Below are 16,751 nucleotides of genomic sequence, written 5' to 3'. Positions count from 1 at the left end.
AAGGTCAGAGAGGCCAGATTGAGGTGGTTTGGACATGTGCAGAGGAGGGATAGTGGTTATATTGGTAGAAGGATGTTGGAGATGGAGCTGCCAGGCAAGAGGTCAAGAGGAAGGCCAAAGAGGAGATGATGTTAACTGGGGTGAGAGTAGAGGATGCTGAGGATAGACTTAGGTGGAAACAGATGATTTGCTGTGGCGACCCCTAACGGGAAGCAGGGACAAGCCAACCAACTAACACCAGCAAAAACAACTGTAACAACTAGAAAAATAGAGGTGACTCCAAACGTTTGACTGGTAGTGCAGGAGGAAAACTAGACTCCAAAATGATGGTTGTTAATTTAAATATTTCTTATTACAAATAAGTAAATAAATAAAACAACACTTGGACCTGCATGCTAACCGGGATTGTTACTTTTCAGTACACACATTAGTATACCGTGTTAGCACAGCCTATCTACTTTTAATGTTTTATACCAAGATGCTATACTGCCTCCACCAGGTAACAGCTATTATTAAATTTGTATCAGTGAAAGCTACTTACACAGTGCATACACAAAATGGGCTTTCTCACTTCCTTATTCCATTCTGTGTTGCACAGCCTTCTGCATATCTACCTCTCTAATTTTGTTACTCTGTTCTGCCTCAGTCAGCAATTTCTGCCACTTGTCCAAAATACTGCCACTAGAATACTAAGCAGAACCTGAGCAAATAATCACATCGCTCCTGACATTTCTCCACCGGCTCACCATACATGCCAGAGCTATTTTCAAGATATTCACCCAGACCTTTGAAATGCTACATAAACTTGCACCTCTCTACCTTATCATCTTTTGATTCTGGGCACTTCGACACCTCCAGAAATGACACAATCTGCCACTTTCACAGAATGTTTACATCATGGTCCACACAGTAAGGACAGCTCATTCTTTGAAAAGACAGACTCAAGATTCACACGCTCTCCATGTCGTCCAATGTATAACTTACCAGACATTGTGTTAAGTTTACTGTGCCCTTTATAGATTTTTAACACTATTTGATTTATTTACTTGTCTCAGTCACTGTTTCCATCAGCTCAGCCAATAAACATTAGGATGATGTCAAACTCATAACTGATTTTTAGATTCTAAGAAAGTTTAAGAAATATGTAAAGCTTAATAGTTTTGACATGGCATGACTGAGACAAGTAATAGAGACTGGTAAATCAAGAAAATGCTGGTAACAACACTGCATACCCAAGGGGAAATGTCAGCACCTAAAATTGCTTTGAGATATTTCTCATTGATACTTAATGAGGAGGAGATGAATTATGAACAGCTCTATTTCACACTCCAACACTCTGCAGTTCTGTTGTGGCAGAATTCTTTCCCAAATGATTTCTAACAACCCCCCAGGCTCAGTTGTGTACCATTAAAGAGTTCCACAGAGAAGTGAGGTGCATGTGTAGGCAGAAAGCTGATGCGTAATTGAAGGCCGTAAAGTGTCCATAGAGAACAGCAGCGAGTTGCATCAGTGGGAGCTGAATATGGCCTGGAGCATCATGAAATTTATCAGTCAGCTTAATACCCTGATTCACTGCTACACAGACGAAGACATGCTGCTAATTCAGCTAATACAAAGTAACACAACTCTCTTCAAATCAGCACCGCGCTGACATACAAACTCCTTTACATGGCTGGACTATACTACACTAGGCTATTGGCCGTATCATTCCCTACAATGATGCATGTTTGTCTTTTGATTTGTCCCAATTTTAGAAAACTGTTGTTCAGCCCATTTGTTTCAGTTTTCAGGAAAAGCAGCCTGAGGTTTCACAGTGGAGTTTCACTGCACTATAAAGTCCACAGTAACACCAAGCAGCAGGCCAGTTTCCTCAACAGGAAAAAACACAGATCATATCTACAGTTGCTCCTGGAGGATAAAGATCTGGAATAAGACTCTAACGCCATCAGAATTAACACCTCATATGACAGGTGAAGAGCCATAAAGTCTTGATTGTAAATCAGATTGACATACTGAGATTTAACTGACCAGGCCACCACCTCAGCTCTCTGGGAACAAGCCAGTGACATGCACACCCAGGGAATGAGCCTGAGTGGGTTTAATTTGTTAGTTCACTTAATAGAATTAACTCAGAACATTGACCTAGTTTAAATGCCTCCCACTATTTGTAAAAATAGGAAGAAAAAAATCTTTCAGTGAACAGCAGTTTTAGAACTGTGAAAAATTCCACTCTGACTTTTCTTCATCGGGGATATAAATTGTAGTGACTGTGCACGAAGATGTAAATGAAAGATTAGAAAAACAAAATTAAATTGAGGAAATCCCCTGTCCAAGTCACAGTAGAACAGCATGGAGGAATCCATGGGAATGATGCAACAGTCTATGATGTCAGTTTTATTGGACAGCCACGGGCCAGTGGTGAATCAGAGCATATATAAAGTGCACAGCAGGGGAAGGAGTGACAGTCACCATAAGCTACATGCAGTCTGTACATAAATGAAATCATAAGGCAAACTGAACTGTCTTCTGAGTAACTCACAACATGATATTCTTAAAAAGTAAATGTAAAAACTATTAAGAGGAGGCAGGATCACTTAGTCTGTGTGTAAAATCATTTGATGATACTGCAAATTATCAAAACTTATTTACAGTATATGTCTGAAATTGCACAGACTAAGACTAATCAAGAAATATTCTATTTTTTTTAAAAGTGTGCCATATATAAAGAAGGAAATATAATATGAAAAAAAATTAGAATGAGGTTTTTTCATTGTTCTGTCTTGTTTATTTGTACAATCTATGTTTATGTGATTTGTTTTTTTTTTCGTCTTTCATTATGGCTTTCTGCAGGATCTATTAGAATAATAATTATTAAGTATTATCATGTGTTGTTGGTTGTGTGTGTCACACCTTCACTGTGTTCATAATGAAAACACTAATTTCTAATATCTATAGAGTAATGTCTCTCTGCAGCAGATGGCTGCCTCGGTTCTGTACTGGAAACAAATTCCTTGTGTGTGACATACTTGGCCAAATAAAGGTGAATATCCTTATATATTGGGGGAATTATGTGATTCTACCGTATTAAGCTCACTACAGATTTCATTATCCATGACTTGCCAAGGAACTGCAGATGTAAATTAGCTTTAAGCTAACTCTGCTATATCATTGTATTATATTATATACAACTGGTTTATGTACCGTGCATGCTAAATAAAATAATTGAATTAAAAAATAACAGAATATGGATATGGCATTTTAATGCTTCCTTTATTCTTTTTAACCTTGATTTTAAAATAGCATCTGTAAGGTTAAGCTGATCTCCACGGGAAGCCCATGGACTCATGGATCTTTGGTGATAGTTACAGTATAATCCACATGATCACATCAAACTATATCCTCACTAGGCTCATACTGTAGGTTGATGGGGATACAGAGTGGGTTTGGCTAAGCAGCATGCAGTATAAACCAACCTCTACAAAATAGAAACAAGGCAGCAGGCTGATGCTGTCTTTGGTCAGAATCCCCTTCTCTCTCGCAGACATGGTCAGGCCTCCAAATATCCAAAGAGAATCAAGATGTGAGGAGGGGAGACTGGCTGAGCTCTTGCCTCGGGATCAGGAGCGCTCCATGCCGCAGGATGCTCAAGACCACAGCCGCTGTTTAATCCAGCCAGCGCTCACGACACCCAGACTTGCTCGTCCCCTAATCGCTGCTGGTGAGAAGTCCAAGAATCAGTTCTGTGACTGTCCTCCGGCGAGCTGTCAGGCTGAGAACGGAGCCAGACGACGGAGAGGGAGCGCATGCGCAATGGGGAGGAGGGTAGATGACAGCATATGGTTTTGTCTGCTGGCAATGGATGAATGTCTGTTTTATTTTATTTTATTTTATTTTTTTCAAGTAGCCTATCTGCCCTCAGCGCATTTGGCAGGTGTGCACTTGCTATAGGCTATGTAGAGAGAAACACCTGAAAAGGAGCGAGGGGCTTTATGGGGCGGTTGATATGCTGATCTACCTCAGCTCATAAACAATGCACGATCATGCACGAGAGAAGCGGTGCTGGCCGTCCGTGCTGAGGACGAGATAGGTCTATCACAAGATATCAAAATACCAGAGAAATGATCCCGCAGACAAAATATGCGTGAACCTGGAAAATTTGCCTGTTTCTCATATAAGCAATGCTCACTTAAGCAGTCTTGACCATGATCTATGCATGTAGTATGAAAACAATCATTTCATCATTAGATTATTGCCGTCAGATTTCTCATTGCAACCCTGTCTTTGACTCGATTTAAGGCTAGATATGTAAGGTTACATACTGTACAAGACTAATGGGGGCTAAATTTAGGACAAGAGTAAAAACTAAAAGGAACTAGATGATTGAGTGGATTAATTAATTCTTGTCCTTTGTGGTCTTTTATTTTGGCCCCTCTCTGGTCTTTAATCATTCTTTAAACCAGTACCTCTAGTCATAAATCTAGTGCTTTCTAGTCCTAAAATTAGTTTAATTTAGTCTGAAATCTTGCTGTGAGGAGTCCTTTAAACTGAACTGCTGTGGGTCTACACCAGTAGGGAGTGCTATGATCTGCAGTATGTTGAACTGGAACCAACTGAGTACATGTATCAACAGGAGTCTGTCACTTGGGGCTCAGAATGGCTGCATGGAACAAAAGAACAACAGTTCAACTGAGTCCAGACTCAGGTCCACTTGGTGGAGGTGAAGTGTCAGTGTGTGTACTTCCAACTGTTGAGAGAAGAAGAGACAGCAGAGGTCAGAAACCAGACTTGTTTCATCAAAAATTGTCTTTGCATTTCAAACACACGATCACAACAAGCTTGGCTGATGTGACTGACTGACTGTTGTCACTCTTTCGGGGTTCCTGTCCAGTCTCAAAGCTTTTCACTGTTCTCCTCTCACAGCTTCACTGAAAAGGCTAAAGGTTTACAGGAAATCCTGGATCTTTGCATTGATCCTACTTGTGTTTAGTCCAGAAAGCAGCATGGACTTATGTTACATGTGTAGCTCAACATTGCTCTGCCTAAACCACTGAAGAAGAAAAACTTGCCATTGTTCCTGTTTGCGGTTTAGTGTCACCAAAACTTTCACATCCTACTCAGCTCTGCACAGAAATGAAACATGGTATCTAACCTCAGAGTCTCCAGTCTATAGTGTTTATGCTTCACATAATCAGACAGCTCCTTAACATCTGGATTCTGCAGGCTGTTTTCTCTCAGGTCCAGTTCTCTCAGGTGGGAGGGGTTGGACTTCATAGCTGATGCCAGGGAAGTACAGCTGATCCTTGACAAACCGCAGGAGCTCAGTCTAGATAAAGAATAAATAATGTAACATTAGAAGGTAAAGTTTCTGCATGAAACTATTTGATGTTTTATGATCTGTTCAGAGCTGAAGAAGGCTTAAAAAGTAAAAATTTAGAAACTGGAAACCCCAAACTCAACAGGACGCAGGCTAAAAACAGTCAAATACAGAAAGTGACAAACAGCTCCAGCTAATTTCAGTCTGTATAAAAATAACATGTGCTGAAACAAGCAAATACTACATTACTACATTTTTATTTCTTTATTCTAATTCTTTTGAATCTGAAGAAATACAAGGGCAAACTTAAGGTGAAAATAAAATACCAGGTAAAGTGTAAATTAGCAAGTGCTGGATTTTTAATGTTACATTAAATATGTTTGAAATATGAAGCTCAACAGTGTGGATCAGCATCTGTAGTTTAAACTCATATTACATTAATCCCAAGGTCTAACCATTTAGAAAATGTTTTTAACAGTGTAACTGTGGTTTAATATCAAATAAAACAATAGTTTTACATTTACAATATCATTAGTTTCTTGCCCGGTGTCATCTGGGATTTCTTTTTTTTTTCATTTTTTTTTTTTCTTATTGTGATGTTTAGATCTGTAATTTTTTCCCCAGGTCTCTGTTGTAAAAAAAAACCTGATCTATTAAACCTCCTAAAAGATAAAAATGAACCAACTTACTAACTTAAACTGGTAACAGTGTAAGTATAAACTGTCAATGCGACATTCAAAAGTAATTTTAAAGTTTTTAAAAAACAGTTTTATAATCAGTCAACACTTTCAAAACTGACTTCTTAGCCTTGTGTCTGAATTTTAGTATCACCATAACAGTCCCATCAAATTGATCTCAGCACAAAACCAAACAATAGTGCCTGACCTTAAAGTCTCCAGTCTACAGTGTGGACTTTCAAGTCCAGCAGAGAGGAGCTTCACTCCCGAATCTCGGATATCATTTCTGCTCAGGTCCAGTTCTCTCAGATGGGAGGGGTTGGATTTCAGCACTGAGGCCAGAGAAGCACAGCCGATCTCTGACAAATAACAGCCCCACAATCTGAATAAAAAATAAAATGTAGATAAAACCACGTATAATCAATGATAATCAGTGATCTTTCCTCTAAAATCAGTAGTGACTTCATCATTCTGTTATTGTGGGTCATCATAATGTCAGAATGAGAAGAAACACATCAAATCAGATATAAGAGAAAACTGTGATACTTTTATTCATCACTGAAATGGATCAAACCTTAATGAACCAGAACTGATCTACTGACAATGTCTTTGTTGAACCTGGTCAATCATATAGCTCAACTCAAGAAATCCGAAGCTGAACACATCGTAAACTAAACCAAAAAGCTTCCACTCCCACTCCTGGTCAATGAAAAGTTAGTTCAGAGACCAGAGGTTTCCAAAAATCAGCTGATACAGGCAGCTGAAATATGATTGACTTGATTTAGACTTAGATGCTTTCATCAAGCATTAGTGGTGGCACAGCAGCGCAATGTCACGTCACAGCAAGAAGGTTCTGGGTTCGACCCCGGCTGACCAGATGCCTTTCTGTGCAGAGTCTGCATGTTCTTCCTGTGCCTGCTGAGGTTCTCTCTGGGTTCTCCGGCTTCATCCCACAGTCCAATGACATACAGCTTAGGTTAACTGGTGATTCTAAATTACTCTTAGAAGTGAGTTAGTGTGGGTGTGTGTTGTTTTTTGTCTACATGTCAGCTCTGTAACAGACTGGCGACCCATCCAGGGTGTACCCCTTACCCAATGTCAGCTGGGATTGGTTCCAGCCCCGCATGACCCTATTCAGGAATAAGTGGTATAGCTAATGGATGGATGGACCAAGTATAATATTTTGTATACTGTCGTTATAAAATGAACTAAATTGTAAAAACACTGGATATTACTATTTATTTCCACAGTTTGCTTAGAAAACTGCTGACTATGACAAACACAAGTGTGTGTTAAGAGAATACACATTATTCAAAACAACTTCCTCAAATTACCTGAAACTGAAGGAAAAATACTTAATCTGCTGGTAAAATAAGAAAAATGAAAATACATAACAATGGAAATGTATAATTTGTTAATTCATTCACAATGTGTGGATTCAGGTTATGTATGATAATAATCTGGGTTTAATTGTGTGTTATAGATATAAGATCTACAATGAGGCTGGTGAACTGACCTTAAAGTCTCCAGTCTACAGTGTGGACTTTCAAGTCCAGCAGAGAGGAGCTTCACTCCCGAATCTCGGATATCATTTCTGCTCAGGTCCAGTTCTCTCAGATGGGAGGGGTTGGATTTCAGCACTGAGGCCAGAGAAGCACAGCCGATCTCTGACAAATAACAGCCCCACAATCTGAATAAAAAATAAAATGTAGATAAAACCACGTATAATCAATGATAATCAGTGATCTTTCCTCTAAAATCAGTAGTGACTTTATCATTCTGTTATTGTGGGTCATCATAATGTCAGAATGAGAAGAAACACATCAAATCAGATATAAGAAACAAAAAGCTAAAAACTGTGATACTTTTATTCATCACTGAAATGGATCAAACTTTAAATAACCAGGACTGATCCAGAAGAAAAAACAGACATTCCCATTAAGATCCTCAGTGTGGATCAGTTCAGTATCAGCCTAATGTTTGCAGTTTATTGTAACCACAGGTTTTAAATCATATTCATCTTAGTTCACAGGTAAAGCATGGTGTCTGACCCCAGAGTCTCCAGTTTACAGTGTGGATCTAGCAGCATAGCAGAGAGCAGCTTCACTTCCGAATTCGTCACGCTGTTCCCACTCAGTTCCAGTTCTCGCAGATGGGAGGAGTTGGACCTCAGAGCTAAGGTCAGGGAAGCACAACTGGTCTCTGACAACATACAGTTCTTCAGTCTGAATAAAGAATAAAGCATGGAGATATAATCATTGATAATCCAATCAGATATGACCAAATCAATGCGCTTTCCTCATAAATGAGCAGTGACTTAATCATTCTGTTACTATGGATCATCATAATATCAGCCTTCTACAGACATCATCCCAGTGTCACCACAACATTCATACACCTATTTCACAGCTTCTGCACCCCCAGGTAGATCTCTTAGGTCATCCAATCAGTTTCCACTGGATGTACCAAGATCCAGATTAAAACACTAGGGTGACAGAGTGAGCTTTTGCACTAGCTGGTCCCAGACACTGGAACAGTCTACCACTTGAAATTAGAGGTGCCTCTAACCTGGCATCATTTTGTGTCCCCCTCAAAACATCTTTCACACAGGTATTTGATACTGGTGCAGTCTGAGGCTATCTGGTTAGTTTTGGACATTATGTTTTTTGTTTTTCTCTATATTTAAATTCTTTTTTAAAAGTTGTATATGTTTATTTATATGTCTGTTTCAGTTCTTTGAACTCTTTTTTTACCCTCTGTGCAGCACTTTGTAATTATTGTTCAGAAAGGTGCTATATAAAGCAACAGTGCAGTTTTGCATGTGAACGGTAGGAACATGTTCCTACCAATATTATGTTATAGTGGCTGACTTTGGAACGTTGCAAAGATATTCACAGATTCGAAGTTTCTGGATCAGTAACTCATATCCAAAACATCGCTAAAATACGAACAACTCCTCTTTTGTTTCATAGTAATGTAGACAACAAGGTACAAGCTCATTTTTATCGAAATAAAATGTCCTCTGCACCAGACAAATAACATGGTCTCAATGTACATCCGGCTGTGAGACGAGTGCACAGAGGTTGTCTAAAAAGTGCAACACTGAAAAGAAATCGGCCTACTACAAAAATATTGAATAACTTTACACTTATGGCTGTCTGCCGGTTACACTACAACCCTTAGTTAGGAAAAATGTGTTGGGAAAACCATTCAGTAACTTCACTCATATACTGTAGCATCAGAAGAATCACTTCACACATTAATGGCCATCTGCTGAAATTGTTTCTGTTAATATGAAGAAAGAAATAAGTTACTGCCCAACTTAATTCCATAACTATACAAACAAAAACTCAAGTTAGAACTGAACTTTGACTCAGATCTAAGTTTCAGCAACCGCATTTATCAGTTGAAAAGTGTGCATCAGTTTATTATGTTATTAAGAGGGTTTGTATTGTAATAATTAGAGATCTTTTATTTACTTATTTTTGCCCAACCCTATGAAGAACATGAACGCCTCTGTTATGGATAAGTGCACAAACACATGAACTGACCTCAGAGTCTCCAGTTTACAATTTGGACTCTTCAGTCCAGCTGACAGCAGCTTCACTACTGAATCCTGAAAGTCGGTGGTCCAAGTCATTTCCAGCTCTCTCAGATGGGAGGGGTTGGACTTCAGAGCTGAGGCCACGATTTCACAGTGAGATTCTAAGATCTGACAGACTACAATTCTGTAATGACACAAAATATCAAATAAAAATATAAAATCTGACATTTGTCCTAAGTCTTAAATTCATATTTATCACAAAGCTGACTGACATACACAGATGTAGCTCACTTGGTCAGTTGGTAATCAGGTAATCACAATGTTTGTGGTTTAAATCTTAAGCACCCCCTGGCCACATATCAAAGTGTCCTTGAGCAAAATGACAAAACCCAAATGCTTTGGACAAAAGTGTCTTCCAAATTAAATGCCATATTTTGATTTACAGCATCCTGTGTTTGGTAAACTGTAAAATCACTTTAAGTTGTAACTGCACCTAGGTATGCATTTACCTTAGTTATAAGTGGTGTGTCAGTCTAAGTTGTCTTATTATGCAGCTGCATTTCATTTTCATCTTTGATTAAATGTACGTAATGATGTCTAATACCATAATAGCATAATTAACAAATTAGAAGACTGCATTATTATTGTATGTTTAACAGTTGTTCTCATGTGGAGTTCAAATTGCTCAAGTAAATGTTTTGGAAACATGATCATAACACCTTTTTTGTGTGATCATAAAACTCCCACCACTGAATTGAATCCACTGAGTTCTCCTTCACTGTCACTATGAAACAGGGTCATAGATGCCCAAGGCTCAATAATGCATGGGGAGGCAAAGGTAAACCTGTGTTGTCTGATCCCACAGAAGAGCTACTATGGCACAGATTGCTGGAGAACCTAATGCTGGTTCTGGTAGAAAGGTGACAGAATGTCCAGTGCATGGCAGCTTACTGTGTATGGGACTGCGTAGCCTCAGACCGGTCAGAGTGCCCATGCTAACCACTGTCCACCACGGAAAGTGTCTACAATGGGCACGTGAGCATCATCACTGGACCACAGAGCAGTGGAAGAAGGTGAATCACATTTTCTTTTACATCATCTGGACGCCCGAGTGTGTGTGACACTTGGAAGAGATGGGACCAGGATGTACTATGGAAAGAAGGCAAGCTGTTTATGGGCAATGTTCTGCTGGGAAACCCTCCGTCCTTTCATGTGGATGTTACTTTCACATGTACCACTTACCTAAACACTACTGCAGACCAAGTCCACCCCTTCATGGAAGTGATATTCCCTGATGGCAGTGGCCTCTTTCAGCAGAATAATGTGTCACACTGCAAAAATGGCACAGGAATATTTCAGGAACATGGCAACCAGTTCAAGGTGTTGACATGGCCTCCAAATTCCCTCCACAGATCTCAATCCAATCAAATATCTGTGGGATCCATGGGGGGCCCCACCTCGCACCTTACAGGACTTAAGGGATTTGTTGCTGACATCTTGGTTACAGATCAGAGCTGTATTGGCAGCAAAAAGGGGGACCTGCACAATATTAGGCAGGTTATGGCTGATCGGTGTTCTCATCTCATCTCCCCCAGGTGCAGACTGTACAAAGAGGCTTCAGAGACAGTCCAACACATAGTGGCAGGTGCAAAATGCAGGCAGGAACAGCATACACCAAAAGGCACAACCAAGTGACTGGCAATGTGTAGAAAAAAATATGTCCAAAGAATGGGTTAGATATTGCCAAGTCCCTATTGTTGTGGGCAATAACAGGGCTAAGATCCTGTGGGACTTCCAGATGCAAACAGACAAGAAGGTACTGGCCAACCAACCAGAGATCATGGTAGTAGACAAGGTCCGCCCAAAAGTGGGGGCGAGTGGGGAACCTTCAGAAGAAGGTAGAGGTGATAGACATAGCAGTTCCAAGTGACAGCAACATCAAGAAGAAAGAGTATAAGAAGCTGAAGAAGTACCAGGACCTGAAAGATGAACTGGAGAGGATGTGGAAGGTGAAGGTCAAAGTGGTCCCAGTGGTGGTAGGAGCACTCTGAGCTGTGTCTCTTAAACTGGAAGAGTGACTCCAACAGATCCCAAGACATCAGAGCTCTGTCCAGAAGAGTGCAGTCCTAGGAACAGCTAAGATACTGTGCAGGACCCTCAAGCTCCCAGGCCTCTGCTATAGGACCTGAGCTTGAAGGAAGGAATACAAGACCACCCCAAAGTGGGGTGAGTGGGGAGTGTCTTTGTGTGCATTTGTGTCCCATCAACTACACCACCAAAACCAGCCCGCTATGTCCATGAATGCCCTTTTGTGAGCCTGCAAGGTGTGAACGTCCAATCGAAATGATACTGTGACAACCTAATGAATTGTGTGATCACTTTGCTGATGGAAGGTTGCAACAGACATGTCATCACTGCACTTCTCTTACAAATCCTCTTCCCTACTCTCACAGCTTTTCACCTTAGGAGCTCTCTTATGGGCTAAGATGCTTTCTGAGTAACTTTCATGTTTACCAGGATCTAGTGTTAACTTCTAGGGGCTAATTCTTATAAAACACAACTAAAATTTTTTTTTTTACACTTCTAGGGACTAATTCTTATAAAACACAACTTAAATTTTTTTTACACTTCTAGGGACTAATTCTTATAAAACACAACTTAATTTTTTTACACTTCTAGGGGCTAATTCTTATAAAACACAACTTAAATTTTTTTTTTTTTTTACAATTTCATCACTAGGAGGAAATCTTTACAACTAGGAAGATTTATGAATAGGCCCCTGGAGCTCATCCAAAGAGCTGACTTCTTGAAAACTGCAGCACTAATATAGTCCTGGATGTTTCTTAACATATTTCAGCACTACCATTTCTTAATGAGCCACTTTGCTTTCCTACTGAATTTTTTCAGGTGTGGGTCTCAATTCAAACTAGGGCAGCAGGGAGTCAATCCCCTGGACTTACCGAGCCTTTCTGCAGTTCCTCACAGCTGGGATCAGTCTCCTCCGTCCCTCCAATGTTGTGCTATAATTGTGCAGGTCCAACTTATCCAGGACCTCCTCTGACATCTGCAGCATGTAGGCCAAAGCTGAGCACTGGATGTCAGAGAGTCTCTTCTCTAATCTGTCCTCAGACTTCAAGAAGTCTTGGATATATCGATGTACTGAGTGGTCATTCATCTCCATCAGACAGTGGAAGATGTTGATGCTTCTGTCAGGAGAGATTTCATACGCATTCATTTCCTTCAGTTTGTTGATGGTTCTCTGGATGTTTTCTGGACTGTTCTCTGTCTGACCCAGCAGGCCTCCTAAAAGTCTCTGGTTGGATTCCAGAGAGAGGCCATGAAGAAAGCGGACAAACAGGTCCAGGTGGCCATTTTTACTCTCAAGGGATTTCTTCATGGCTCCATTTAAGAAGTCATCCAGAGATCCTCCTGGATGTTGTCTCTTCTTCTGCCAGCAGATTGACTCCAGAGGTGATGAAGGTCAAATGGACATGAAGAGCAGCCAGAAACTCCTGAACACTTAGATGAACAAAGCTGAACAACTTGTCTTCATCCATCCAGCCTCGTTCCTCTTTAAAGATCTCTGTGAACACACCTGAGTACACTGAGGCTCCACTGACATCAATCCCACTTTCTTTTAAGTCTCTCTCATAGAAGATTAGGTTTCCTTTTTTCAGCTGCTGAAAAGCCAGCTTTGCCAGTGACTTGATGTCCTGAATGCACTTTTCTGTATCATACTTTTCTTTTGTCAGTTTGATCTGAAACATCAGGAACTCAGTATACATCTCAGTCAGGGTCTTGGGCAGCTCTCTTCCATCTCTGGTTCTAGACAAAACTGTAGCAGTGATCCAGCAGAAGACTGGGATGTGGCACATGATGTGGAGGCTTCGTGAGTTCTTGATGTGGGAGATGATCCTGCTGGCCTGCTTCTTGTCTCTTAACCTCTTCTTGATGTACTCTTCTTTCTGGGGGTCAGTGAACCCTCTGACCTCTGAGAATATGTCGACAAAATCAGAATGGATCTGATTGGCTGCTGCAGGTCGTGTGGTTATCCAGAGGCGAGCAGAGGGAAGCAGATTTCTCGTGATGAGGTTTGACAGCAGCACATCCACTGAGGTGGACTCAGTCACATCAAAGTTAACTGACTGACTTTCATTGGTACTACAATCCAAATGAAGGCGACTCTCATCCAGTCCATCCAAAACAAACAGAAGTTTGAATTCACTTTTGTCAAAGTTGGTGTTTCCTGATGACTGTAGCGCTGTGAAGATGTGATTAAGAGCCTCCTCCTTGATGAAAACAGTTTCCTTGATACATTCATGTATGAGCTGTGCCAAACTAAAAGTTTGTCCCTTCTTTAAATTCAGCTGACGGAAGGTGAAGGGGAATATGAGATGCACGTCTTGATTGGCTCTTCTTTTAGCCCAGTCCAACACAAACTTCTGCACAAGGAATGTTTTTCCAATTCCAGCAATTCCATTGGTCAGCACTGTTTTTATGGGCCTGTATTGTCCAGAAGGAGGTTTGAACATGTCACTGGGTTTGACTGGTTTTTCTGTGTCTGTTTGCTTTCCTGCCATCTCAATCTGGCTGACCTCATGCTGTGTGTTGATGTGTACATCAGCCCCGGCTGTGATGTACAGCTCTGTGTAGATAATATCCAGAAGCTGCTCATCCTTCTTCTTTGTCCACCCTTCTTTTGCACACATAAACCTGTCCTGGAGGTTTGACTGGAGCTTTTGCTGGTAGTATGCAATGGGTTGTGGCTCTCGCACTGGAACCATCCCAGCTGCCAAACACAGATCGGAAAAAAACCAAAAACATTATTGTGTATGCCCACAAATACCTCTTTTCTCACTGGCAACAGTGAATGTGATTTTATTCCTAAAGTTTTACTTTTCCCACGTAACAAACATTTGTTAACAAAACACTTTCTTGTTGAAATAATAAAAACTAAAGGCAGTAGGCCTAGTGTGTATTAAGGTTTGCCATGATAAATGAAAAATCTCATGCCAATCCACTTAGCTTCTCTTTTCTTATTGAGACATCTCCAGTGTAATCCCACTCACTGTCATTGAATGATACAACATAAACAGTGACTGCATACGTAGATTAGTTTCAATTATGACAAGGCAAAAATTTCTCACCATTGGGGTGAACCATACATTTTGAATCAAAGCATGTAAACACAATTTTTGTGGGACTATATTTAAACCTGATTATACATCTGTCTGGTGTTGTGATGAACTATAAATGTTGCGTCAAACTTCCCCACATGATTCGTCCAGAAACAGGGCTGTTAACCTTTTTTTTCCCCTTCTTCAGTTAAACTCCATGTTTCAAACAAATCCAAATTCAGGAGGCTTCTTTCAACAGATCCACTGACACAGACATTCTGTAAAAACTGTCAGTATAATAAAATAACATTTCTTAGACTTGTGGCATTGTTATTTTCTTTTCTTGTTACTGACCTTCTTGTCCTGAGCATGTGCTGGACAAACTGTGCACCAGGTCATTTCTGGGAATCTTTGCTAACACTTTCTTGGTCACCTCCAGAACTCTGTGAATTTCATATTTCTCCACCATCAGAGTCACAGTTGTCTGCCTGTTTGCTCCCTCCAGTTTGCTCTTTTTGATGCCATCCTGCTGCAGGAACCACTTGAAACGTTCAAACTCAGATTCTCCCAGATCGTCTAGAGGTTCCAAAATATCTTCTGGTTTCATTGTGAGTTTCTGGAGAGTTCAGAGAATAGTGTCAACAAGTGTTAGCAATGAGTTGTGCTATTGCTTTTGTTGGTGTTTTTCCTGCAACTTGTTGTTCTGACAAAGATGGAATAACAATAATTACACATTTCTGGACTGTCAAACAAACTACAGTGGCCCTGAATTCCATCACACAACAACATTTAATGACAAAGCAGAAAACACATCCATCCATGCATTTTCTGTTGCTTATCTTTAGTCTGGGTGCGGTGGCAGATGGTTGAGTAAGGTAGTCTAGACATGCCTCCTCATAGTTATGTTTTCCAGCAACTCCTGGGTGATGGGATATATATACGTTTCTTAAAGGATATTGAATCTTTAATGTATATTAATATCAGTGTTATAAAGCAAGCCGAGCATAAAACTGATTATTAAATCCCTGAAATACCAGAAAAAAATGCAGAATATACTCATAATATATCAAAAGTTACACAATGTATATGCACTCATGAATAAATAAATAGGTAACACATAAAAAGGGGGAAATTAAAGGGAAAAATCCAGGGTTGGATCACTGAAAAGTCCAGAAGTCCAACCCGAACTGAGAGTAATAAAAAAAATTCCACTGGGACAATAAAGACTATCTACTTATCTACAAGCCCATACACACAGCCATGATTTCAGCTGGTTGACTGATATCACGAGAGAGGAATATAAAATTGTTCTATACACTCTTCAGCACTATATGTATATATTGCAAAGGAATGTCAATGATTAATCAATTCATTTCCATTAATAATTTAACAGATTAATAAAATACAGAATGTCCAAAAATGTGCTGTAGTTTGATGTAGTACTGGGTTATACCATGAGGCAGGGCCTGTGTTTTCTGGCTGTCAGTATGAGCTGTGCAGACTCTAAATAAGACATGCCTCTTTGCTACCCCAGGAAATAAATTACAAACAGTTTATCAAACAGCTATTAAACAAGAATACAAACTTGTAAAAGTGTGACATCTTCACCACTTTGCCTGCTATTTATTGCCTTGAAACCTCCTTTGTACCACAGAACAAAGGTGCACGACAAACTATTGAAGAGCTACACTCAAGACTGAGCAACCAAGAAACAGAATAGACACGCCCACACAGTGTGCAATGTAATGAAACAGCCTGCATTCTACTTGGTCAGGTTTCTTTAAATCTGTGCCTATTTTTGGGTTAGGTGCAGGTTTAATATGTATTATTCTATCAGTCATGACTTTGTGCCCACAATCCACAGGTAAATCAAACTACGGAGGGTATAAAACTAACAGAACAGGAAGTAGCACTGATGGTGTTAATTCCTCCTTTTCTTTCAGTGTGTTTGTGTGGACAAGTTTCCGCTCCCCCCCTTGACCCCGGTCAGGGACTAAGCGGTAGAAAATGAAAAATGAATAACACTTACCCTGCCTCAGCCTTCTGTTTGCCCTCTTCTGCTGCCTCCACTCAAAATGAACTCTGACTGAACTGTTTCT

The 16,751-nt window shown here is 40.1% G+C and overlaps 2 protein-coding genes across 2 annotated transcripts in view; both read right to left on the bottom strand.

Annotated features, from left to right (window-relative positions):
• plppr4b (phospholipid phosphatase related 4b) overlaps window positions 1-6,364 on the bottom strand; it is a 19,110-nt gene extending 12,746 nt beyond the window's left edge. Inside the window, exons 1-3 of the mRNA XM_020608957.1 lie at window positions 6,200-6,364; window positions 5,150-5,323; window positions 3,474-4,744 (exon numbers count right to left, since the gene is read on the bottom strand). Of these exons, the coding sequence (XP_020464613.1) occupies window positions 3,474-3,545 (72 nt within the window). The 5' untranslated portion in view covers window positions 3,546-4,744; window positions 5,150-5,323; window positions 6,200-6,364. The remainder of the gene's footprint in view (window positions 1-3,473; window positions 4,745-5,149; window positions 5,324-6,199) is intronic.
• LOC109965136 (NACHT, LRR and PYD domains-containing protein 12-like) lies at window positions 4,624-16,751 on the bottom strand. Its single transcript, XM_020608927.1, is given in 10 exon segments — window positions 4,624-4,657; window positions 5,150-5,323; window positions 6,200-6,373; window positions 7,508-7,681; window positions 8,043-8,216; window positions 9,543-9,719; window positions 12,496-12,966; window positions 12,968-14,324; window positions 15,007-15,268; window positions 16,682-16,751. Coding segments are annotated over 9 exon segments (2,988 nt in total). The 5' UTR covers window positions 15,260-15,268; window positions 16,682-16,751.

This window comes from Monopterus albus, unplaced genomic scaffold (genome assembly GCF_001952655.1).
Source record: "Monopterus albus unplaced genomic scaffold, M_albus_1.0 scaffold96.1, whole genome shotgun sequence".
Lineage (NCBI taxonomy): Eukaryota > Metazoa > Chordata > Actinopteri > Synbranchiformes > Synbranchidae > Monopterus > Monopterus albus.
The sequence above is the reverse complement of the archived record's forward strand: the minus strand, read 5'-3'. Positions and strand labels throughout refer to the sequence as shown.